The 24,881-nt window shown below is 39.0% G+C and overlaps 1 protein-coding gene across 1 annotated transcript in view; it reads right to left on the bottom strand.

Annotated features, from left to right (window-relative positions):
* Nucleotides 1-19,564, bottom strand: part of kcnip3a (Kv channel interacting protein 3a, calsenilin) — a 78,448-nt gene extending 58,884 nt beyond the window's left edge. Inside the window, exons 1-2 of the mRNA XM_023294514.3 lie at nucleotides 19,353-19,564; nucleotides 4,086-4,260 (exon numbers count right to left, since the gene is read on the bottom strand). Of these exons, the coding sequence (XP_023150282.1) occupies nucleotides 4,086-4,260; nucleotides 19,353-19,358 (181 nt within the window). The 5' untranslated portion in view covers nucleotides 19,359-19,564. The remainder of the gene's footprint in view (nucleotides 1-4,085; nucleotides 4,261-19,352) is intronic.
* Nucleotides 19,565-24,881: the final 5,317 nt, after the last annotated feature.

Here is a 24,881-nt window from a genome sequence, read left to right as displayed (position 1 = left end):
ACCAAGAGGCAGCAAAGAAAGTCAGGGAGGAGAGAAGGAAGGCAAATAGAGATGGGAGGTCATTGGGAAGGACATGTGGAGGTAATTGAGGGAGAAGAGAAAGAAGTAGGAAAGAAATCAAGGAGACAGTGAAGTGAAGAAGGAGGATAGACAGGAGAAAGAAGGGAATGACACAAGTAAATGATAAAGGAGAAGTCATGGCAGAATGGGAAATTAGTGGAAAAGAGAAGAAAAGAAGAAGGGGAGGGACAGGATTAAGAAAAGCCGGCAGTGAAGGAAAGCAGGAAGCAGGAATGAAAGAAAGGGAGGAGATAAGAAATGCAAAAAGAAATAAGAGGCCACTGGGAAGGACAGGAGGAGGTAATAAGTGCAAGAAAGAAGAAGGAAGGGAGAAAAAGAGGTCGGAAAGAAAAGAAGGAGGTAGTGAAGGAACAGGAAAACAGGGAATTTCACAAGTATATAATGAAGAAGTCAGGAAAGAGCAGGAAATCAGTAAAAAACAAAAGAGAAGAAAACAAGAATGGGTTAATGGTGATAAAGGAAAGAAAGAGGCTGAAAAAAGGAAGAAGTAGGGAAGGAAACATGGAGATAATGATGGAAAATGAAGCACAAGAAAAGAATAAGAAGAAAAAAAAAGAGACAAGTAAAGGCATAAAGAGAAGGTACAGAATGATGGAAAGAAGTTAGAAAAAGGAGGTGACAAATAGGCAAGGAATGAGCAAGGAGCTAAGTGAAGGAAAGGAGGAGGCAAGTATGCAGGATGCCATACAACTAAATTGAATTCTTGTTCACTTTTTGAAAGAAATTACACAAAGAAATGTGTATAAATGTGGCATAGTTGTAATGGTGTCCAGTTTGAAAGAGCCACAGTCAGAGTCAGAGTCAAACAATGGGATTTTAAACCAGCAAACCAGGATTTTCAGCTCATGTTGATCACATTTTGGCCTCAAAACTACTTGGTTAGGTTCATGCAAATATCATGGATTAAATCATGACCTTCTCCTCCATTACCAGGGTAACGAGTCCCACCCCATCCAAGATCTTATGGTTGGCTAACAGGTTACAGTAATAAAAATGCACCAATCAGCCACAACATTATGACCACTGACAGGTGAAGTGAATAACATTGATCATATCAGTACTATGTGGTGTTTTGGTGGTAAACCTTGGATTATGGCGTCTGTGTTGATGACACTTAGACACCCAAATAAACAATGTCCCAGAACAAGCACACTCCTTCATGCAAATGCCGATCCTAAATGTCACTGGCCTTCCCCCACAGGAAGATGCAACCTACCACATTGCAAAAACATCAAACAATCGGGAACATCTTGAGGAACATGACAATCACCCAAGATGTCGATTTGACCTCCAAACTTCCGAGACCCCATTCTGATCAAGCATCAACAGGATGCAGAGGAACAACAAGAGATCCCACTGCACAACTTCAAGTACCCAAAGTATCGAATGCCAGCATCTTACCCCATGAAACACCCTGAGAGGTTCTCTGGTCCAGGCCCAGTGGTTCAGATCATTTTGACAGCATAAGGGGGACCAACTCAATATTAGGCAGGTGTGTCATAATGCTATGCCTGATCAGTGGAAATGGAGAAGATAAGTAGATTAGAAACGCATTTGTGATTGTGTGTTTACTAAAAACGTAATTGAGAATGATATTCAGATGTGCAGGAATGACATTTTTGTGAGACAAAGCTGGGATGAGACATGAAGAAGAAGGTAAGAAGGCAGAGTTACTGAATTTAAAGATGAGGTAGAGACAAATGAAGGGAAGAAAAGAAGTGAAGGAAAAGAAAAGGCAGAGAGAAATAAGAAAGCAGACACACACTTTAGACATAGAAAGAAATGAAGCAGGGCTAGACAGCAAGAAGTGCAGGAGGAGACGAAGGGATGGTGATTAAAAAGATGTGACAGTGAAGGACAGGAAGAGTGAAGGAGGTCATGAAGGGTAAAGAGGAAAGAAGAGGCTAACAAAAGAGGGACCAGTCTCCAATTGGAGCAGACTGAACATATCCATGTAGCTTCTTGTTATTTCAAACAAAGCTAAAACTACAACATAAGGCTTTTAGTTGAACACACCAAGAAGTTTTACTTACAAATGAGTGCTTTTTATGTAACCAAAATCCAAACAAAACAGATTCAAGTCTGCTCACTGTGCCCTCGGGTGACCCTCTTAAAAGTTCTGTATCACAACTGATAACATGGCAGAGAAATACAAGAAGAGACTGACATAAAAGTTGGTGATGACCATGAGCTCGAAGGATGAAAGTGGAGCTTAACGCCTGCATGTTACAGCACTGAAAACATTTTCCACAGTTTCTCCCTGCAGGCATTAACTGTACGATCACAGCTGGACCACTGGGTGGAGCAATAACACTCCAAGTACATGAAGAAACCACATACTAAATATAAACAGTCTATGAAGAAACCAGAACTCTTTAAAGTCAATGTCCACATAAAACTAATGAAAAAGTTCTAATTAGTTTCTCAGCTTTATAACACTGTCTGATTGACGGTGTAATTTTGCTGTAGGAATTAAGTTCCAATGAAATTTACTTTACAAAAAGCTTCTCTTGTCATTGGAGGAGGAAAAACTAACACCGTTACATACAGATGTCTTTGGATTAAACATGGTTAATGTTTAACAAAGAGTCCAGTAATTACTGTTTAATTCTCCTGATTAAATTGCAAGAAGAAAGTATAAGAACTTCTGAATAACTACCCTGCACACACCCCAACTATGATAAATACTGTTAGGTATACACTGTAAAAATGTACTTTTAATGGTTTTAGCTGTACATTTTTAAAAACAATTTAATGCTATTTTAACAGACTTTCCAGTCTTATGAAATTATAGATAATAACTAGCAAAATCACAGAAAATAGTATTAAGTCACACATTAACTATGAAAAAATGTTCAAAATTGCACATAATCTCTACTTTAAAAATCTATATTTTTACAAATATTGATTTGTTGTTTTACAATTTTTCACAAAATTACAATATTTAAATCAGAAATAATACAATATCATTATCGAACAGATTTTTGATGTTATTTGAAAGACAACTTATTCATTTTGAGAACTGAAAAATGGTAGGTAATTTTTTTGAATTGGTATTTTCCCCATTTTTGTTAAGCTAAAGATAATATTAAGCTCAGTGACAGAAAAAAGCATTCTTGTGTTAATGGTTTTAAAAAATAGGACAAAACAGGTTCTTTTACATTGCATGACTGAAGCACTACGCTATTTTTTACTGTTTTTGAATCTGCTAAAAATATAATTTTAGTTATTTGCTGTTATTTCAAAGAACAAATGTGCATATTTAGGATTTAAAAAATAGTACAAAATACATAAATAAAAATAACTGTTATTTTACAGATTTTCCCTTATTTTGTTAGAGACAAAATCTACTAAAATCATAGAAGAAAGTATTATTTTTCTTGTTGACTGTAATAAAATGGCCAAAACTGCACATTATGTCCAAAAACTGAATACACAAAACATACATTTGTATTTTTTCAAACAGTAATTACTTTTTTTTTTTTTTTTTTTTTTTAACAAAACTAAAGATTTGTTTTAGAGTATAATATGCAGTTTTTACTCACTTGTCCTCCACAGTCAAGTTTTCTTCCATTCATACAAAGTATTGCTGTAAACCACAGTCTTATAAAGTATTTCCTTTATTCTTCACAGGCTTTTTTCCGCACTATCACTGTGTTTTTGTATGCTTGTCCAGAGGAAAAATGGTGAGAAGGTAGATAAGGAGGCAGAGACGTGAGATGCAGAGAGTATTTCAGGCCTTTGTGGGGAATATTAATGGTGAACTGAAGGTGCAGAGACGTTTGATAAATGACTGTATGCAGTTAAATGATCTCTGGGTGCTTGACCTGGAGGTCAACCGCCGGCACAATGAGGCCGTCGGCTCCACAGGGACCTCAGAGGGCCAGCAGAGGTCCATCCACTCAATCCAGGGATCAATTTGAATACTGCTAGTGACACTTGCTGTACATTCACCACATTCTAAGTTTCACCAACACCTCACACTCTGGATTCGTTTCTCTCACCTTTGTCCTGTGGCTGCGTGCTGGCGATGATCCATTTGACCAGGCAGCACTTCATCAAAGCTTTCCGAGAAAACCGCGGCTTCTGCCACTTCCCAGAATCCTTCACTCTGCCTGGCGCAGGCTCGACGCCGTTAGCATCTCCCAGCAGGCTGCCATCGACCACCTTGCCATCCGCCTGGAGGGAGAGAGAGAGAGAGAGTGCAGGTCAGTATGTAAATTAAACAAACCCAGCTGAGATCTTTAAATTAAGCAGGGGATTATGGGCGTGCGTGGAAAATATGATTACCCTCTGATCTGGAAGTGTGTCAAAAACACTTTAAAGAGGTTCAAAAAGAGTTCAGTTCACAATATCTGCAGTGTTTATCGCAGCTTTTTTTTTTCTGCAAACAGCTGCCTGCTGTAGCAACAAAACAGAAATGAAAAGATTAAAATCAAGGGCCTGAAAACCAAAACAATGAGCTGAAAGACAATAAAACACACTACAAACACCATTTTTTTAAATATGTGAAGGGAGCTGCAGAGTTGAAAATAGATCTTTCATCTCTGTCACACTGTATGTCAACCTTTGAGCTGTTGTTAATGTAGTAACACTGATCAGAGCAGCTGGACTGTCAGTTTACTTTATAAGATGAAGTGTTTAATAAAGACCCCTAAAAATGTACATAATGCAAACATTATGGACGCATTCATTCAACAAATGAAAATGTCACAAGAACCAACACTACAGTATTAAGTTAATGCCATGATCTGGAAACTTGTTTTGTACATACCATAAATACTGCAGAAGCTGACAACAAAAACAACATGTGGAACAAATCGTTTTCAGTTTGGCCATTTTTGTGGTCTTTGTCCTTCATGTTTGTCTTCGCACAAAACGCTCCCTGCTAACAGGCTTGGAAAACACTTTTGCGTTGAATTTGTATGTAAATTACACAGAAATGTTTGTTTACAACAAGCATAATGTCATAACTTTACAGAGGTAAGACTGCAGGACGGTTAGCGTCAATGTAAGCTTCATTACATCCCATGTGAGTTACACCTCAGACTGAGTTAAACATGTTCATGATGTGGGTTAATATTTCAAAATAATTCCTATCACATCATTTAACACTACACTGTAAAAATTTTGAACAACTGACTTTGTTGTTTTTTTAACTTTTCTTTTTACTGTTTCATAGATTCTATTTTTAACAAAAAGCTTTTTCTTTTACAGAAACTAATTTTGTACTGACCTAGGTTATGTAAATAATGACATTTCAATCGTGCTGATACAATTACCACATTCCTGCTATCATGACATCTCCAGTAATTAGGCATACAACCACCAGTTATTTTCACTATTGATTAATCTGTCAATTAATTTCCAGATAAATCTAATAGCTGTTTGGCCTATTGAATATCAGAAAATGATTAAAAAACTATATGTTCATCACTGTTTCCCAAACAGCTTCCTTTATATGTAACTCAAAGACATTCAGCATAACATCACAGAGGAGGAAAGAAAACAGAAAATATTCACATTTAAGTAGCTAAAATCAGAAATATATTAAAATATTCAAACCAATAGAAGGCAATTAATTTAATAGTTGACAACTAATCAATTTTTCATTGCAGCTCCAACAGTACATGAGAATAATCATAACTCAATCTTACTAATTTACTTATTAATGCTGCTGGTGTTGTGATTTGCAGTATTTTCTAATTGCCTTCCTTCACATGTAAATAAAAACATAATTAATGCATCTATCACTAATGAATTTACTCAGTGGGAAAGTGGAAACTTTTGGATCCTCGTGTTTGAATTTAATTGTTTCGTTCAACACATGGTCTTGAAAATGTTTTAATACGGACGGATTATGACAATCAGGATGCAAATATAGCAGCTCAGACCAACACACTGAGTGGATGTGAGTGAAAGAATAAGAGCGAAACATCTTTAGACAGAGATGGTGATCCACTTCATCTACAGATGCTGTGATGGTCAATAAAGAGTTTCCCAAGCAGCCTGAAGACATCAACTTTGACATCAGCTTTCTAAGAAGTCACATCTTGAAATATCTGCCCTCAGTTTAATTTCAGATGAATGAACAAGCCTGATTCTGTTCACTCTCATATCCACCTTCCATTTATCCCCGTGACTCCCTCTGTGCAAGACTAACCCCCCCTTTGACTCGTTCATATTCACCGTTTATCCTCTTTCATCAGTGGAAATAAACTTTTTTTTTTTTTTGCTCCAATACATTTTTCAATTTCTTCTTCTTCATATCTCAGCATCAGCTCAGTTTCTTATCCAGCAAACACTGATTTGATGTGATGTGATGTGATTTAGCGAGAATGCCTTTTCTTAAACTCTCGAGAAGCTCTATTAGGCTGCTCCTGCCGGGCGCATGCAAAACACACACACACACACACACACACACACACACACACACACACAAACACACGCACACACGCACACACACACACACACACACACACACACACACACACACACACACACACATATGTGGGGAGGAAGATGAAAGAGGTGAACGCCGAACAAACAGTAGCTCTGTTTACTCTGCTGGGAGGAAAGGAAGGGAAGACAGAGGGAGGAGAGGGGGAGAAAACGAAGGAGATGGGAGGAGGTAGAAAGACACAAAAACACATAAAAACACACAAAAACACACACATACAGAGAGTTCTTAACGGCTATTTGACCCCATGGGAGTCTGACCATGCAAATCCCTTTTCTTCAAGGTAGCGAGAGAGAATGAGAAAATAAAGAAAGCGAGGGAGCAAAAGAAAGAGATGTGAGGAGAACAAGCTCCGCCAGTGTTCCTGGAAGAACTGAAGTCAATTACCATAATGAATCGTGGCCTATCTGAGAAGAAGAGCAAAGGACGGCCAGAGGACGAAGCGATGGAGGATGGGAGGATGGAAGGAGGTGAGGATACAAAAGCACTTTGCACTGGAATACATTTTCAGGGCTATTTCTGTGCGTCTTCCACATGAACAGATGGATAAGAAAGAGCAAAAGATGAAAGAAGAAAAGGCAGCGAAGAAGGAAGGAAGAGCAAAGGAGGGAACGCAGAACATCAGGAGCAAACATCTGCATAGACACACAAACAGACTGACTTGCAATACAATGACAGCACACCGAAACGGAGAGAAAATTCCGTTTTTCCACATATTTATTTAACCAGATATCAACAGTGGCGCGGCGGAGAGCAGTAATAAGAACAAACCCAGTGAATGAGCTCAGCGGGACTCGCTTCTTTGGAGAATCAAATTAGAAGAAAGAATTGTTTCCAACGTGGCTTTTTCAGTGAAAGTCACAAATTGGGAAAGAAAAAGGCCGTGAGACAAACAGATGCAGACAGACGCAGTGTAAACAAAAGAAAATCCAGCGCTACATTAGTTGTTTATTCACGGGCTGCTGGACACGCACTCACACACATTTTCAACTAATATCTGCTGTTCCTTAACGCTTCAGCTGGCTTTGTCCTGCGGCTGCACTTCCATCCTGAAACGTCTCCACAACGTCCTCTGAAACACAAACTAACACACACACACACACACACATCCTATAAGGCAGAGCATATACGCTCAAAACAAACACAGAGCAGCAACACTGTGCACATTACGATGCTCCGCCGTAAATTATTAAAACGTCATCCGCTGTGTTGTTGGTTCAGTGAATGTTGGTTTCACTTGAAGCGTAAACTCTGGCCTCATTACACGCTGCTGCTCCACTGGAACCAACCCAGGGATCAATGTAAAACAAAATGTAGTCAAAGAAACATAAAAAAAAAAAAGTCTGAGCCACCAGAAAACAAGAAATACATCAACTGTGACCTCAACTTTCATTGGAACTGGTGGACAAAGACAAACATGGCAACCCAGAGACGACAGCCTGCTACATTGCAACCTGCATAAAAAACTCAAATACCAGGAGTTCAACACACTCTCAGACCAAACTAAAATTCAATATTTACTGCAGGAAAACCACTGACATTGCCATGGAAGCAGCATAATATGTCAGAGCCTGAGGGAAAACCAGCAAAGCAACTCACACACACACACACACACACACACACACACAAACCTGCACTGAGGTCTTCTCTCTCCTCGCTTTTCCAATCAGCTCGATCTCATTAGCTGCTTCTGTTTCTCATTTCTATTCACTAATAATTGGGTTTTTGATCACTTGGGAGCAGCCACAGCAGCTGTAATCACAACACTGACATGTTCTCAGTATGTAATTGTTGAGGAAAATGCATCAGTCGAATGTTTTAGCAAACGGTATTTACATGTTCAGCAAACACAGACCAAATCCAGCATTGATTTGGAGCTGTGATCGAAGTCACCTCTCGAATATAAGACCAGTTTCTGGTCTCCGTCAACTCCTGAGGGGAATATCAGGTTCTCTAGCCGATAAATGCGCCACTATGTTCACCAAATGTAGCAAAGTTTGTATGCGACCAGAAAGTTTGGGCTTTAACTTTGCTTTTCAGCCAAAATATCTGCTGCTGTGGCTTAAAAAAAATATGTTAGAGGGGTGAAAGCATAGCAAATGACAATAAAGTCAGGCACCAAAACATCGAGTTAAATGATGCTAAAACTCATTTAAAGTAACACAGTTAATATACAAATAATGATCAGTGCAGCTAGAATAAAATATTTTACAAACAGTTATGTATAGTAATTACATATAAACTTTGTTTTTTTTCATTTTCTTGGGTTTAAATCTCGTACAGCCTGGTTTAGCAATGTGCTCATATCCCAGTGAAGTAAATTAGCAAATGAGGACATTATAAGATTATTAGAGAAGCTCATTAATCTATGAAACCACTGATGGAGAGAGAAGTGAAAGTGATGGGAAAAGGACTGAGGCAGAGAGAGAGAGGTGTAGTCTTGTAATGTTATATTAGCGAATGAGAGTTTGCATTAATAAGTTATAAGTGATTAACCAGGCCACAGCAGAGATACAGCGTGTCTCACATGTTCTGCTTTAATGTCCCGGCTCACATGTTTTTTTTCTCGCCGTGACTCAAACTCAGCCTGCAGAGGTTCCTCTGTTCTGCCCGACTGCTTCTTCAAGGTCACAACGTGCTAAAACATGCCGCTTCAGGGAAATATCCCCGAGTCACAAAACACGCTTTCTAACAAAAAATAAAATAACGTATTCCTCAGACAGCTCAACCTTTCCACTGCATGACATCAGAGCACATCTGTCAAGTTTAGTCACAGTTACAAAGTCCTTGTTTGTGTCTTTGAACAGAAGAAAATAGAAGTGTGGAGCGCAGAGCACTGAAGCCTCAGACTAGAAATGTGCCCATAGCAGATTCCTATTAATCTTTACCACATATTCATTTTAGCTTTATATATTTAAACTCAAATTATGCTTATTTTAGACAGTTTAATATAGACAATTTCGAGTATATAAAGCATATTTACTATTATAAATGAAAAAAGTTAGATCTGTCAAGAATCTACTGATTATTTTTTACTGACGGTGAATCCAGCATCAAATCTGAATTCTTTTACTTCTTTCATCAAGTCCTTTTAGTCTCAGATAAACAACTGTAAATGACAAAAAGTACATAAATTTCATATTTAACAAAGACAAACAAATGACTACTCAAATATTGTGTACGTTGTTCTTTACAAGTTAAAAAAGAAGCAATAAAGATTCATTTAAAAATGTATTACAACATATACAAGATACCAATATTATACGGTGGGCGAAAAAGGGAAAAAAATCCAGGACCAAAACGGACACATTAAAATGCTAAATCAATGCGTTCAAGACGTTCCTTAGACTCTGAGTTTACTAACTTGGAAGTGGATTCAAACTTGAATCTGCTTTATTAATATTAAAGCTAATTTAGGCAAAACAAAAGCTGAGCGTTTTCTGTTGTTTTGTTAATAAAAATGTAATTTTTTAAATAAATTAGCCACTGACTGTACAGCTGCATTACTTAAGTTTTTTATTCTATCCTTGCAAGGAATCTTTTTAAACCACATATACAATAAAGCAAAGAACCAGAAACACGACAAAGGAAATAAGCTGAACATCGAACACACAAACACCAAAATCACAAATCTAGAAAATATGTAGTCAGTCATATGATAAGAAACCCTAACTAAACAACAATTATAAAAAATATCACAATGAAAATGATGCATGTGCTTTAGCCTGTTATTACTTATTTCTAAATATATATATCTATAAGGCTGAAATGAAAATAACCACACAGAACACAGAGATGCATCCTAAACACACATAGAAGAGCATAAAGACAGACATAAAAGCAGACACAAGTCTATAAATGCACCAAGAACCAAATGCATGCACACACACACACACACACACACACCTCCCCTTATATCTGTCACACTTATAACTGCTGCCCACGTAGCCGCGCTGCAGCTCGCTGATACTGTACACGGAAGTTCAAATGACTCTCAGAGCTGGAGGCTCAACAAACACAACACGTGTGGGTTCAATTAAGTGCAGAAGTGATCTCTCACTAAGCACAGAGAGGCTCTGATTAGAGCTAAACCAGCCTGTCTAAACCTGTCTAATGGGTTTGGAGGCTGCTGTTTTTTCCGTCTTTCCAAAAGCACAACACCAGAAGTGTCGGATTGCACGGTGTTTGTCGACTCTAATCTAAGTTGCATTCATTAGCGTCCAGCAACCTACATTACTATTTACACTAAGTGAGTTTAAGGCAACATTAAGGCCTCTTTCCTGCCATTTACCACATACTGGTTGGAAATATGAGCAAGAATATAAGTGAAGCAGCTAATTAAGGTTATGTTAGAATGGAATACCATCGTTACAATTTCTCTTACTGTGCTTTTACTACTAGGACCAACTGTGGTTCTTTTACTGCAAAGTCTTCTACATGGACTTTTTCCCAGTGTTGGCATTACCAAACTACATTATTTACAGGTGAAGTTGAAAGAAAAATCTGACACAACATGCAGTATTTAGTAGCTGTGTGGAAGCTGGCGGAGTTTAGGTTGGCATTCATGCTCCAGCAGCATTATCTGCACTAATTTGGCAGACACATTGTTTAGCCTTTATCCCTTCTCTTAATGAGAAAACATGCTGTGTGGAAACAATATTAAAGCTCCTCAGCAGTCAAACAGTGTTGGGTAGGAGGTAATATTATATAGTAAACAACCGAAGTGACCACATCCCTGTGCAATAGCCACTAAATCTCAAATGATTAAAAAACTGTATCACCTCTTGATAATTGCATTACCTCCAAGTTAAACAGTAGGGTATTTGCACTTGTGTAGAATTAGAGCATAACGGTACAATAAAAATACAGTAGAAAAGCAACAAAGTCAGAACATATTTCATCACTGAGTTCCAAGTCTTTTATTACTGAAAGAATAAATGACAAACTCAATCCGCATCAGCATGGAAGATACCAAATTTCTGAAGAGGTCCTCTGCCATTAATTTTTTTCTGTTCCGTTTCTGTTACCATTCTGCTTAAAATACCCAAAGTGTTGTATTGGATTCAGCCAGGTTACAGGTCTTTTTTTTTTCTGGTGTTAGAAATTGTTGTGTGATTTTGGCTGCATGTTTTGGATCATTTTCATGCTGGAATATTCCTTTTCTGCAGACTGGAAACCATCATGTCGGCCAGTATTTTGGAATATCGGCAGCCGGTCATGGTGCCATCCAATGTCATCTCCTAGGTATCTTTTTCATTCATGCCGAACCATATTATCATGTTTCTGCCTCTGTGCTTCCCTGTCAGGACTATGCAGTGACCATCTCACAAAACTCACAGCTCCACTGAGAACCATTGTACAAAGTCAGAAGTACTTGCATGTCTGATTCTTAGAACGACATAGTTTAGGTAGTATATGAGGACAGTCATTGCTGCTCTGATTAGAGGTAAAATGACTCATTCTATACTTCCTGATTGTTGCAAAAGCGTTTTGACAGATTTTAAGTTGCTCAAGATTTTCCCATTTTTCTGAACCCTCTCAATCAGATTTTTTTTTAAATTCATTCTGCAATTCTTTTCTATGTTGAGCCATGATGCAAACATGCAGATAAACAGCCCATAGGTCCAAAAATGAGCAAAAATAACCAGGTTTATGGCAGTTAGGTTCACTGGAAATCACAGGTATATTTACTTTTGTTGCAGTTTCCATTTTGCAGCTTGTTTTTCTTTATAGTCTTTCCAGGTATTGATCCTTCAGAAGTGGAAATCCTTTACTTCTCAACTTAAATGAAATTTGTCATTTAAGTAATTTGACATTTAAGTAATGTTGTACAGGATAGTCCACACTTCTATACAACATTACAGACATGTTTTCATATGTTCCTTTATCACTTTACAAACAAACATCACATCAGTAGTGTTTCTTTATGTCTGTGTCTTCACATGAATCCTCAGCTAATATGGATGCTGACTGCTTTTGCCTGGGACATGCAGCTTCAGTCTCCATTTTTAGCCCGAACATGTATGCATTATGTAGATATTACCTGAATTTTTAAAGTCCCCTTTTAAACAACCCAGTAGGGAACAGTAAAGTCACAGCGATGGCATTTTCAACTAATTCATGAAGCTACCGTTATCTTATTCAGGTGGCTGGCTCGTTAAAACTAAATTTGTGTTTCTAGCTGGAAAAAATTACAATCACAAGCTGGAAATGAGAAGTTGCTTTTTTCCTACCACTTTGTGAAACCAAAGATTTTTATTTATTTGTTTTATTTTAGCAATTACTGAAAAGTTTGAGCAAATCTACCACAATTACAGCAGCAAATCGCACATCTCTTGGGCAAGGATGATAACTTAACAGGTGCAGCCACAGTTATTTCATGAACAGTCACTTCTATTGGACCAGCTGCATTCAAAATAAGCTGCAAGTTGTATGGAAAAAAAGGTGATGAAACAGAAAAGCGGTTTATTCAGCTCTTTCCATATTCATCCCACAAACCCCGGCGCTAGCTTTCATTCCCTCCTGTGTCTCTTTCAATATCTATTTATTGTTCAGCACTCCTTCTTAAAACCCCGAGGAGATCTAATTGATCCACAGGGCTACATTTCAAAGACCTAACCTGATTTCCCTTGGAATGAAAATGAGACTACAAGTACATCCACCAACACACGCGTGCACACCATGGAAAACAACAGTCATTTCATTAGCGGCTCATTCCAATATTTATTCTTTCTCTTCACCCTGGACGTCTGCACAAATCTGTCCTAAACTGCTCCGTCTCGTCACCTCCTCATTCCTTCCAATTAAGCTCACAGTCAATCACTCCACCATAATGTCACCTGCCACCAGGCTACTCTGCAGGTGAAGCAGGGAAAACAACTGGGATCGAAGCAGAAAGGAGGTTCACTCTGCAAGCCTGTGTGTGTTTGCATATGAAGAAAAATGAAAGGAGCAGGCAGGAGGAGGAGCACAGTGACAAGAACTGACAGCACAAAGGGAAATCTATAGTGAATACTTCGGGGGGGGGGGGGGGGGGGGGGACCCACACACAGAGATTTTATCACCTGGGATTTCCAGCAGAGCAACATGGTCTCAAATCTCTGGTGCGAAGCAGCATGAGAATGGCTCTAACAGAGATTCTGCTGGAGAGAAGACCTCTCATTATGGCAGCTTTACTTGTTCACAACGAACCAAACAAAACCAGTTCAATGCTGCTGCAGCGTCTGACTTCAGATCATCTCAGAATCAGATGTGTGGCAACAACTTCAGCATCTAATGCAACATATAACATACAAATTGAGACAATTAATACATTTAGCTTAATTTAATTAAGTCTCTTGTCTATCAGAAAGTATTCGGATATCATTTTAACATAACCTGAGGAGGTTGGGGTGGATGAATGGGTTAAGAAAACATGAAACTCGTATTTTTCTGTCTGCAGAACAGAGAATTTCGGTTCATCCTATTATTTTCAATGTTATTTAGTACTTTCTGTGCCTAAAACTAAATAAAGAAATAAACCACAGTGGTGGTCAGTCATGAAACAGTTGTATGATTCATTGTTAAAACTGGCAGGATGACGAACAATGTCATCCTGCCAACAATGACAAAAATCTTTGATGACATGTTCTGGAGCGCAATGACAATTAGTGTCCTTTATTATTTAGTTTGAAGGACTTGTTGACCTTGTCTAAGCTATTTTGCCTTTTCATGACTTAAACTGATTTGTAGTTTTTTTAAATGTTCCGTCTATTTATCTTGAAACACTGTTATACAATAAGATCCAACATGAAAATTCTTTTCTTCAGAATCTTTTGTCTTAAATACAAAATCACACTCGACAAGTAAAATGGTACAAACAAACTGCAGCTGAATAAAGTAGACATTTTTTTTCTGAAAAACAAATCAAATCACTTGACAGCTGAAAAACAGCTTCACAGATGCTGGACGGTAGTTAGAGATGCAGACAGATGAAGTTTTGGAAATGAGGCACCATTTGTTGTCAGTCTGATGCATAAAATAGCAAGCAGACTGTAACCTTTGCTGGAAGTTGATAGAAAATATCTGCATCGCTCTATATGTTCCCATAATACGGTGCAGTATACTTCTACATCTAGTCAGCTGCGTGACGATGAAGAATATATGTGAGCCGGCTGATGGTCCAGAGCTGATACTATTTGTGTCCTGACTGCTTGAGCCTCTCAGTATGGCTGTCAGTGTGAATCAGTGTGTCTGCGGGAGGATGGCACATCCATACGGACTGCATGCTGTGTGTGTCTGTGTGTGTGTGTCTGTGTGTGTGTGTGTGTGTGTGTGTGTGTGTGTGTGTGTGTGTGTGTGTGTGTGTGTGTGTGTGTGTGTGTGTGTGTGTGTGACCGAGAGAGCCAGAGTATTATATTGATGTGTGAGCCTTCATGTGGAGAAAGAATTAATACTCTGGGGAGGCTGTGAGCAACAGAGGAGCCATGTTTCAATTATCAGCTCCTCCTCCTCCTCCTCTTACTCCCTCTGCTGCACACACATCAGTCCACGTCAAACACATCACATCGCCTCATTCTGTCCGGCCATTCATCTTTGTTCAGGTCAGTAAGAATATCGACGGATAATAAAGATACCATGTATGAACATCACAACATTAGCTGATCAGTGAGTGATATTTTACAGCAGCCTCTTTGCACCTCATTGCATTTTTTTTCCCCTAGTCGGTCAATAAAGCCGTGTCCCTGTCAGTGCTGTGAAGTTGGGAAAGTGTGTGTGTGTCTTTATGCATGCTAATTTACAGTATCTTATGCTGAAGTAAAAAAGAAACGCTTCATTTGAACTAATTTACCATGTCGGACTAATTTACTATGATAAAACTGACCTCGTTTCAAAGCTTAGATCCTGAGAAAACCAGCTACGCTAAGTTAAAATGTAGATTTCAGCAATAAAAAAAGGTTACTTTAAACACTAGCTAAAGTTTTTGCTGTTCTTCTGCAGTGCTGCAATGAGAAGCTCTCCTCTGTGTGGAAGTTGGATCAGAAGTGTGCAGCGTCCCATCCCTATTCCTGCTTTAAAGGATACAGTTACCAGGACTGTTAAATTATTTAATGAGTCTAAATCTACCAATCACTCCACCTATTTAACAGGTGGGTCCTTCAGACACAATATCAGGTGCCGCACAATGCAGAGGGACTCTGTGTGTGTGTGTGTGTGTGTGTGTGTGTGTGTGTGTGTGTGTGTGTGTGTGTGTGTGTGTGTGTGTGTGTGTGTGTGTGTGTGTGCGCGTGCGTGCGTGCGTGTGTGTGTTGCCGTCAGCCTGTCTGGCGAAGCGTCACTGATCTGTGCAGGTCGACTGTGTGTGTGTGTGTGTGTGTGTGTGCGTGTGTGTGTGTGTGTGTGTGTGTGTGTGTGTGTGTGTGTGTGTGTTTGTGTGTTAGGCTGCTCTGATTGATGGGCTGCTGTGTGGAAACCTGCAACAGTAGAGTCTCTTAATGCTGTGAGTCTGCTGTGTTACCTTCAGTACAGTTATGAGGGCGATTTGTATGAAAAACAGGCATGCAACTGTGGTTTAGTTTGACACCCTAAAATGCAACATTAAAATCTGATACATTCAGATGCACATCATCTATTTCTCCATACGACAGAACTACCATCCAAATACCTGAACACACGGCAGAACCATGATGAACTTAAATCATCATATGAGACCAAAGAATAGCAGCAGTTGTCAGCAAATACCCTCCAAAAAACAGCAACAATTTTGAGTGTTATTCGTTAATAGAGAAGATGAAAGCTAGGTGATGCAAGAGTGATTAGGGAGTATGCTGGGGTGGATGACTGGGTCAACAATACTTCAGTTTTTGCTGCCAGAGTCAACTGTTCACGACCAAAACAGCCTTAATAGCTTCGGTTATATGATTGCAGGTGAAAGAAACGATAACAGGACAAGACGTCTGTATGTTACACTTGACTCAGTGATTAAATTCCTGTCTTTGTAGATGAAGGAAACAGTAACAGACCAAGATTAGACTCAGTGGTTGTATTCTGGTCAGTGGCCTCACTTACGTGCATCCACGTGATTGAAATAATATCAGACTCTTGGTTTTCTCTGGTAGCAAAGTCTCAAGCACTGTTGACTCAATCATCCACTCCAACATCTTCCCTAATCACCTGACTTACGACTAAACAACGGTCCACTAATCTGAACAAATTATCTTTCCCCAAAAGAGCTGTTTTTGTGTCTCAGCACAACCAAAATCCTTTATCACAAACAGATTTATTTTTCAGCTTTAAACAGCTCAGACAAATGATATTGTTTCGCTTCTCTAATGCAGTGACAAATTACATAATTTGTCACTTAATTTGGAGGATTTGTTGGATTACACAGAATCACAGAAAAGAAAGAGTCTGTTTCTACACTCACAGAGCAGAATGCAGTCACTGCGATAACTGGAACACATTTTTCTACACTGAAAGAGGTCTTGTTCTGTTGTTGTTTCCATGCATATAAGTGAGCCTATTAGAACTTTCTTTTATTTATTTTTTTTAACTACCAAGAATCTACAGGCATCAGACACATGCAGGGGGAAACACAAGCAGCCCACGTTACTTAGCAACACTTCCCACACGGCTGTAACATGTAGTTACATATATGAAGCACATGTCAGCTGTGGTGTAGTGTAGCTACACTGTAAACTATACATATGAATCAAGTTTCAGTGCATCTCCAAGTTCCCCATTGGTCTCAGCCTCAAGGCTCTTAGTTCCAGCTGAACATGTAAATCTTTAAAGCAGATTATGAGCACACGCAGTTTATTATTTTTTAGAAAGGCTGAATAATTTTCTTATATAACTGCCCATGGGAGCTTTTAGCAAATGTTACTCAAGTGTAAATGTTAACCAGGAAAAACAGCAACAGGATGGTGTCACAAAAACTACATCGTGATGAAGAAATATGGCACTGACTCATCGGTGTGTTTGTTGACAATAACAAAAAATATGAAATATCACCAGAATTGTTCTCTAACAGAAGCAGACGAAAGCAGGTGGCAGAATTGGGATCGAGCATATTTAATTCTTCAGCACAAAATAATTCTTGGAACGAGCTGAGCATTTGTCAAACGGCTGAAAAATCGGATGTTTAATGATGTTTTATGTATAAGAAAATGTCAGCAGCACTCTTTCAAACTGGCACTCTGGTGTTGCTGAAAATGACTCAGAATGAGAGAATAACTACAAACCCTATTGATCATTTTTCAGCGCAAAAAAAAAAAAATGAGTCACCCACTAACACCATGAGGCACCCAGATGCCTCTCAGCATGATTTAATTCAAACACCTGCAGGTCAATACTCAGAGAGAGAGGAAGAGGGGAAAGTCAGAATGTTGAAGGAGAGGAGCGGCAGCAGCCGGCCCGTGGCAGGGATCAATCTGCTGCTAATAACGGCTGCTGTCACTGATAATTTCTAACAGAAATGCTTGGTTTAACTTGCGTGTCACATTTATGGAAGGAGTGCGGCAAATAAACATCAATTAAAGCTAAACTCTATCTGGTGGCAAATGAATCAATTTGCTTACTTTTTAAAAACATTTTCTGCCATTTTTTAGACTGCATGATTGCCTAAAAAGATCATAAAGCACAAATGAAATACAAATTCACACCCTGAAGTCGTTTCCATCATGCACGCAGCCCACGATAATGCAAAGCCCGCAGACCTCGGCTCTCCATCTCAATATGTTGGTGTGATTGATCGACCAATTTACTGAATGACTGACTGAGCCGCTGAGTGATTGATGATGAACCTCGTCAATCACAAAGAAACTCTCACCACTGGGAGCTGCATGTGTTCGTGCAGATGTGAAAGGCTGGTGTGCAGGAGGAGGCCGTTTGATCTTGTCTGACCTGATGGGGAAATTCAGATTTTCTCCTGCATGTGAGCAAACAACTCTGACATGAAACCACACACAATTATTGCAACTTCTTCTCGTAAATGACGTGCAGCCAAGCCAAAAGGAGCTGCAGTCCTTCCTAAAAGGACTTGGTTTGCTTCTGCAGTAACAGGTTTCCTTTTGTTTTCTACTAAACCACGTTCATACTGAGGGAAACTACCAGAAACAGATCACAGTGGGAGCAGTAATGAGTGCTGCCTTGCAAGGTGTTTGGAAGTCACTTTGGGGAGGCAGGGCTTTCACTTTACAGTCTATTACCTTGGATTTAGGCTCAGAGGCTGCTTGTTGTGGAGGACTGATCCGCTAAATTGCTTCATCAGGCTGCAGGAGAACATGCAGAGGCAGAATTACAAACACAATCCCACTCCTCTTCCTAGAATCGGGGATTTTGAGCAGACTGTGCGGGGTTTCAATCCAGAATATTTACAGATCTGAAGTCACGCGTGAGGACTCTGCACCTCACAAACAGTAAGAAACACACGAACGCAGCACATGTTAAAAAAAATGACGTGGAGAGATGGAGGAAAAGTCGGAAGACGTGATGCCAAGTGACACTTGCTGTCTGCAGGATTTCTGCTGCGCGCTGAAAGCGAAGCGTCTCCTCCACAGCAGGGCTGCAAATTACATAACTTCACTCCCAAACTCAGCTTTCGGCTAAAAAAGTAGAAGCGAATGAACCTCTGATGGTCTTGGAAGGAGGTAAAAATGAGGATAAACACAGAAAATTAAACCAACAAGTAGCCTGATGAGCGGACCTCGGATATTCATTCTATTTAAGACGCGTTTTTGCTTTTGCCACCTGCAGGAAATTATAACAGCGCGTCGTTTCGTGTTGCAAAAAGAGAATTATTATTATTATTGTTGTTAAATCAGAGTCTCACCTGCATGTTTGTTTTGTTGTAACGGCGACAGTCACGGCTGATTGCTGCCCGGTGCGTCTTCTCTGTGCGGACCCTCAACCTCCGACTGCCGCTCCGCCGGATGCGAAGGAATGCGCGCACACGTCCACACACACGCGGAGGGGGCGGGGTGGAGCGAGAGGTGCAGCAAACAAGCGCACCTTCACATTTCACAGCCCTGATGGTGGGAGGACAAAGTCAACAGGCTGCCAGAGGGGGATTTAATTCCACTAATGTGTCCTCCTAAAACAGCAGCTGCAGCAGGGTTGAACACCTGGACAGATGTGGACCTGAGATACCAGAAAAACCTCACTGCTGATTTAATATTATTATTGTTATATTTGATGATTTCATGATTTAGATTTTTATTCTTGCCCTCATCAGGTTGTTAGGCAGCTTTGCTATAATGAGGACTAATAAGCAGTAGCTACTGGCGCTGCTAATGACTGATCATCTGCTAATGCTGTATAGAGCAGTAATAAGCTTGTCATTGATTACTTTTTGGGGCTGCCAGTTTGGGGAAAAAACCCCTCTCCAACATGACACTTGTGCTGTATTTTTGTCTGTTTAGATCAACAGCAATATTCCTCCATTACAGACTCTCTATGTGCAGCATTTAAAAGCATTACAGCGAATAAAACATTGTGCAATTTAAGCAGATAAGGTGTAGAGATATTTTAAGTCAGTGTATTTGGCAACAGCTGTACATTATTTAATGCGGCACTGAGCTTGCAAATGGTGTATAAAATATAGAGCTTGACTGATACATTGGTCAGCTGATATTACAGATATATCTCTGTGTATATGCTGTCCAATAAGAACACTTTTTTTCCTTTTTGTTTATAATGCATAATGCCAAGATAGATAATTTGGAAAGTAGAGCCTGATTGATCGATTGGCTGGTCAGTATTGGTCCATCACAGATATATTAGCATCGGCATATATGTTGTGTAATGTGAAAACTTTATTGTACAGAACATAACACAGAAGAAAATTGCCTGAGGTAATTTACAAACAGTGTCATCACGTAGTTTCGTCCAGCAGAGTGCACTACGACTCCACTGTCTGCAGTACATGTAGCAGAGAAACAAACACAGCTGAGCAGACGGCGGTGCGGAGTCAAGTGGCGTCTTCATGGTAAATCACTAACTAATCTGGGAAGTACATTTCTTAAAAATTTGTTTTCTTATTTATTGTAACTCTACTATTCCCGAAAATCTGTATCCTGTCCCAAAAATCAAATATCGACCAGGCTGTAATAAACTGAAATAAACTGTAGGAGGTGTGTCTTTCAGCATGCTAGTGTGCTATAAACAAATTATTAATAGCTTGCACTTCTCAGTAATGATCAATGAAGTATTAATAATTGAATTAAATTCATCTTATTACCAACATGTTAATATTTACAATTGCAGGCTCCATCAGTTATTGTTATAACACCTTATTAATAAAGTAATGCAGTTTATAATTGCAAATTAGTCACTAACACAGCTAATCGAAATAGTACTCATGATCAGCCACACCTGGCAACACAAAAGTTGTTTAATAATGGCCTCAACTTGTAATTTCAAACAAATAATTAACCATTATTAGTTGTTAACCCTTTTTCAATCTTAAATTGCGTTCAAAGAAACATTCCCTGCAGTACATACCAGCTTTAATGCAACATATTAAAAGAAAAGAAAATGTCCAGCGTTTCTTTTTCATTCATCTTTCCTCCTCCATCATCACTGCAGCCAATTTAAGCAAAAAGAGATGGAGGGTGCGTACAGTACGTGATTGTCATGAGAGTTATTGGTACAGAAATGCAATTAAAACCCTGCTGGAGAATTGGCGTGAGCTCGGTGAGGAACTGAATCAATTTAGGCGACCTTGGCTCTCTGCAAAGCTGCCCAGAGCAGAGAGAGCGAGGCAGACTGTAGCAAGATGCTAAATAGCAATCAAGCCAGGTCAAGCATCCTCACACATCACGTTGATTGCATAATGAACAGCCAAGAAATGTAAATCGCCTGCAGGATGAATGGGGAAAGGCCATATGTCTAATAAAACTGCTTCCTATTAGCCACCAAAGCCGAAGACACGTTTCCACATGTTTCTGTAGCATCCAGACAGCGTGAGAGGTCATTTTTAGCAAAAACGCATTCACATCGAGTTTGATTTATGAGGCAGCCTGCTGAATATTCACCACTCCAGAAGGAATCTTAACATATGCTGGCAGGAAATGATGCTGGATGTACTAGAGCTAAAGACAAAAGTGTCAAATGATCACCTGAGGCTGCAGATATACAGCGTGGACAAAAATCACTGCCTGCAGCTTCCCAAAAATACAAAGATTTATACGCATTTTGTCCTGAAAAAAAAAAAACTCACATCTTTTCGGCTGGTACTTTTTGCATCCTGAATACTAATCAGAATTCAATGCAGCACTATTGAACAAAATCAAACGTACAGTAACTGCTGTCACAACTTTAATGCCATCAAATCCCACACAAATCTGACTGTCACATGCTGTCATCTGTCAAATTTCTGAAACATTGCCAACAGGCTTAAGGAACTCAAAAACCCACAACACTGCAGACTTAAAATAATTCCTTTTGTCTTCTACAGTTAAAGAAGCGTATTCCTCCTGTTCCTTACCTGTGAGAACTGATTGTGACAGTACCGTACGTTCTTCATCAGACCAGTCCTGGAACTGTTCTACATGCTCAAACAAAGAGAGAAAAGAGGTCTGAAACTTTTGGTGAACTTTGAAAGCAATTTCAAGTTAGTTCCAATTTAAACTGACTGTCTTCCAGAACAGCAACCCCGTCAGAAAGCAGAGAGCTCGGTCAGTGTCTGGGAACTCATTTGTTTTAATGCAGGGCTGGTATTAAACGAACAGCACTGTCTTTTAAGAGTCCTATTCCCCTGCTAGCTGCCAGACATTCTTTTATATCCAGTTGTTTAGGCATTTTATTTGTCTAGAATGTCACAATTTAATCATTGACAATTCATTTTGGTGTTTCAAGACTAAAAGCTCAGTGGTCATAGCAGGTTGTGGGTTAAAAATACAGTCAGTATAGACAATATCTAATAATTTAAACCAAGTCTTCACTCATGTTTAACTCTCTGAGCACCAAAACCCACCAGAAATTACAAAAACCAAAAGCTTCATCCAGTTTTCAAATTTCCAATCTGTGATCAGCATTTTTTTCCTTTCTGAAATCTAAGCTTAAAATCAGGATATTTTATCAAAATTGCTCTACTCCATGCCTTACATTTAAAAACTACCACTAACCAGATTCAGTAAAAAACTAAAAAAAATTTGGTCCTTAGGCCGACTGTAAAGCCAGTGGTGACTCAGCTGTGACTAAAACTGATGTGACAAAAATTCTGGGACTTTTTTCTGAACTGAAGGCTGAGTTTACAAGGAGTAAATAGGGAACACATATGAAGACAAATTAAAAATGTAAGCAGTAAATATCTATAGTGTGTAGAATTTTTCAGTATTGATAACACGGGTGGTAGATGGAAAGATGATGTATATGTTGCTTTCAAATTTCTTTTAAGTAAAATTTGTAAAGAAATTCAACTTTGTTTTTATCTTTTTTATGCTTTATGGCATCACATTTTGCTAAACTGCATAAAAGACAAGACTTCTGGAGGTGCAGGATTTAATATTGCAGTGATAAATGAACCCACAGTGAGTACAAACGTGACAGGAAAAAAAAGAATTAAAAATGCTCAGACACTGCTTGGGCTACAGAATGTTAATGTGATTTCTAAATATAAATGTGTATGTGTGTGTGTGTGTGTATATATATATATATATATATATATATATATATATATATATATATATATATATATATATATATATATATATTAGAATAAGTTAAATGAATGTGATAGTCAGACAATCCTCAATGACAAGGTTAAAAATCTCAGTGTTTTCCCACATCTTCATCTTACAGACATTTTTCATTCACCTCAATGTCAAAATACTCAGGCATCTTTAATAAACGGTCCTTCACACACTGATCCAATAACTCCAGTGAAGGAGAATAAAATCCTCCACAGCTGATCACATATTCAAAACAACTCAGCTAGAGGATAGCAAATAGTGAAACAGGTTCAACTCAAGAATAGCAGAAAAATAAAACTGAAATCCATTGCCTACTGTATCTCACCAAATGCTATGCAATTCAAGAGCTTGAGTGGGTAATTGTAAGTGGTACTTATACACTGTGAATCAGGGATGGGAAGTCAGTCGATCAAACCAGCCCTCCAGAAGACACTGAGGCGTTTCCAAGCAAAACGTTCTTCCATTCAATAGATGCCCTATAAGTAGAACCTGCTATATAACTAGGCCAAAAAAGACATTAAGTTAGTCCATTTAAAAAGCAGACGACCCTGCATAGCTCAAGGCTGGACAACAAAGGGGAGACCACAAAAAGATGTAATAACCAGGACAAACAGAGCAAAATCAAACAAGCGGGCAGCCAGAAAGGAAAGACAGATTTACTGACTGGAATCACCTCATATAATGGAACCAAACCAGGTGAGCTGAAGCCCCATGAGGTCCAGCTCCACCCACTAGACCCCTGCAGGGATAAACCTATGTAGGGGGCCGACACAGTGCAAACAGCTGATTTACAACACCAACATGTAACACCAGCAGGAGAGAACCAGCAGCAGAAAGATTTCAAGATAATTAGGTGATTTCACATGTGGACATGGTTGGATTAATCAGTTTGAGGGTCCAGATGTTTCTGCTGCGGACCTCCAGTCCTCATGTGAATGTGCCTGTAGACTGTCATCTCCAAGTTCCCATCGAGTACAGAGCACAGATCAGACTACAGATGTGGAATAACAATTATATTCAATCAATAAGTTTCCCAGTCAGACTATATTAGCATTTGGACTCGTAAAGTCACAGGTCTTCAAGAAAAAGAAAAATCATTTTTATTTCAATGTTTATTCTGAAACTACGTTTTTTTGCTCTATTTTTTATTTTTCAAATCTAAAATATCTATGCAGTGATCTGACAATGACAGATATGAGGTACAGATTCTCAGTGGAGAGAACTCGAGTCTTCCTTGCTTTATTTTTTATTCCTGTTGACTGCAAGAAATTTTAAAGTCATTTTGTTGTTCCGCAGTACATAATCCTTTGACAGAGACAGATTAGACCACTAAATCCTTGTACTTGTTGATCTTTTAAGATTCACAGTAAGAACCTATTTACTCGTTTGAATGATGCTTTTATATTTGTTCTGTTATTGCTCCTCAGACCGTTTAACACCAGCAGCAGGAAGAAAAAGGATTAAAAAAAAAATTGTCTTAGGTGCCATATAAAAGGCTTCATCTGGGCAGCACATTTAATGGAATATACAACTGTAATTACAGTCAGATCTTAATGATGGGCAGTGATATTGATAAGCCTGTTCACTTATACATTTGCACAGTTACTTGCCAGCTTTTCCTCCTGCTTTGGCTGCAGCAGAAGTGTTGCTATTAGCCTGGATTATAC

This window comes from Amphiprion ocellaris, chromosome 6, assembly GCF_022539595.1.
Source record: "Amphiprion ocellaris isolate individual 3 ecotype Okinawa chromosome 6, ASM2253959v1, whole genome shotgun sequence".
NCBI classification, from domain to species: Eukaryota; Metazoa; Chordata; class Actinopteri; family Pomacentridae; genus Amphiprion; species Amphiprion ocellaris.
This window is presented reverse-complemented; position numbering and strand designations above follow the sequence as displayed.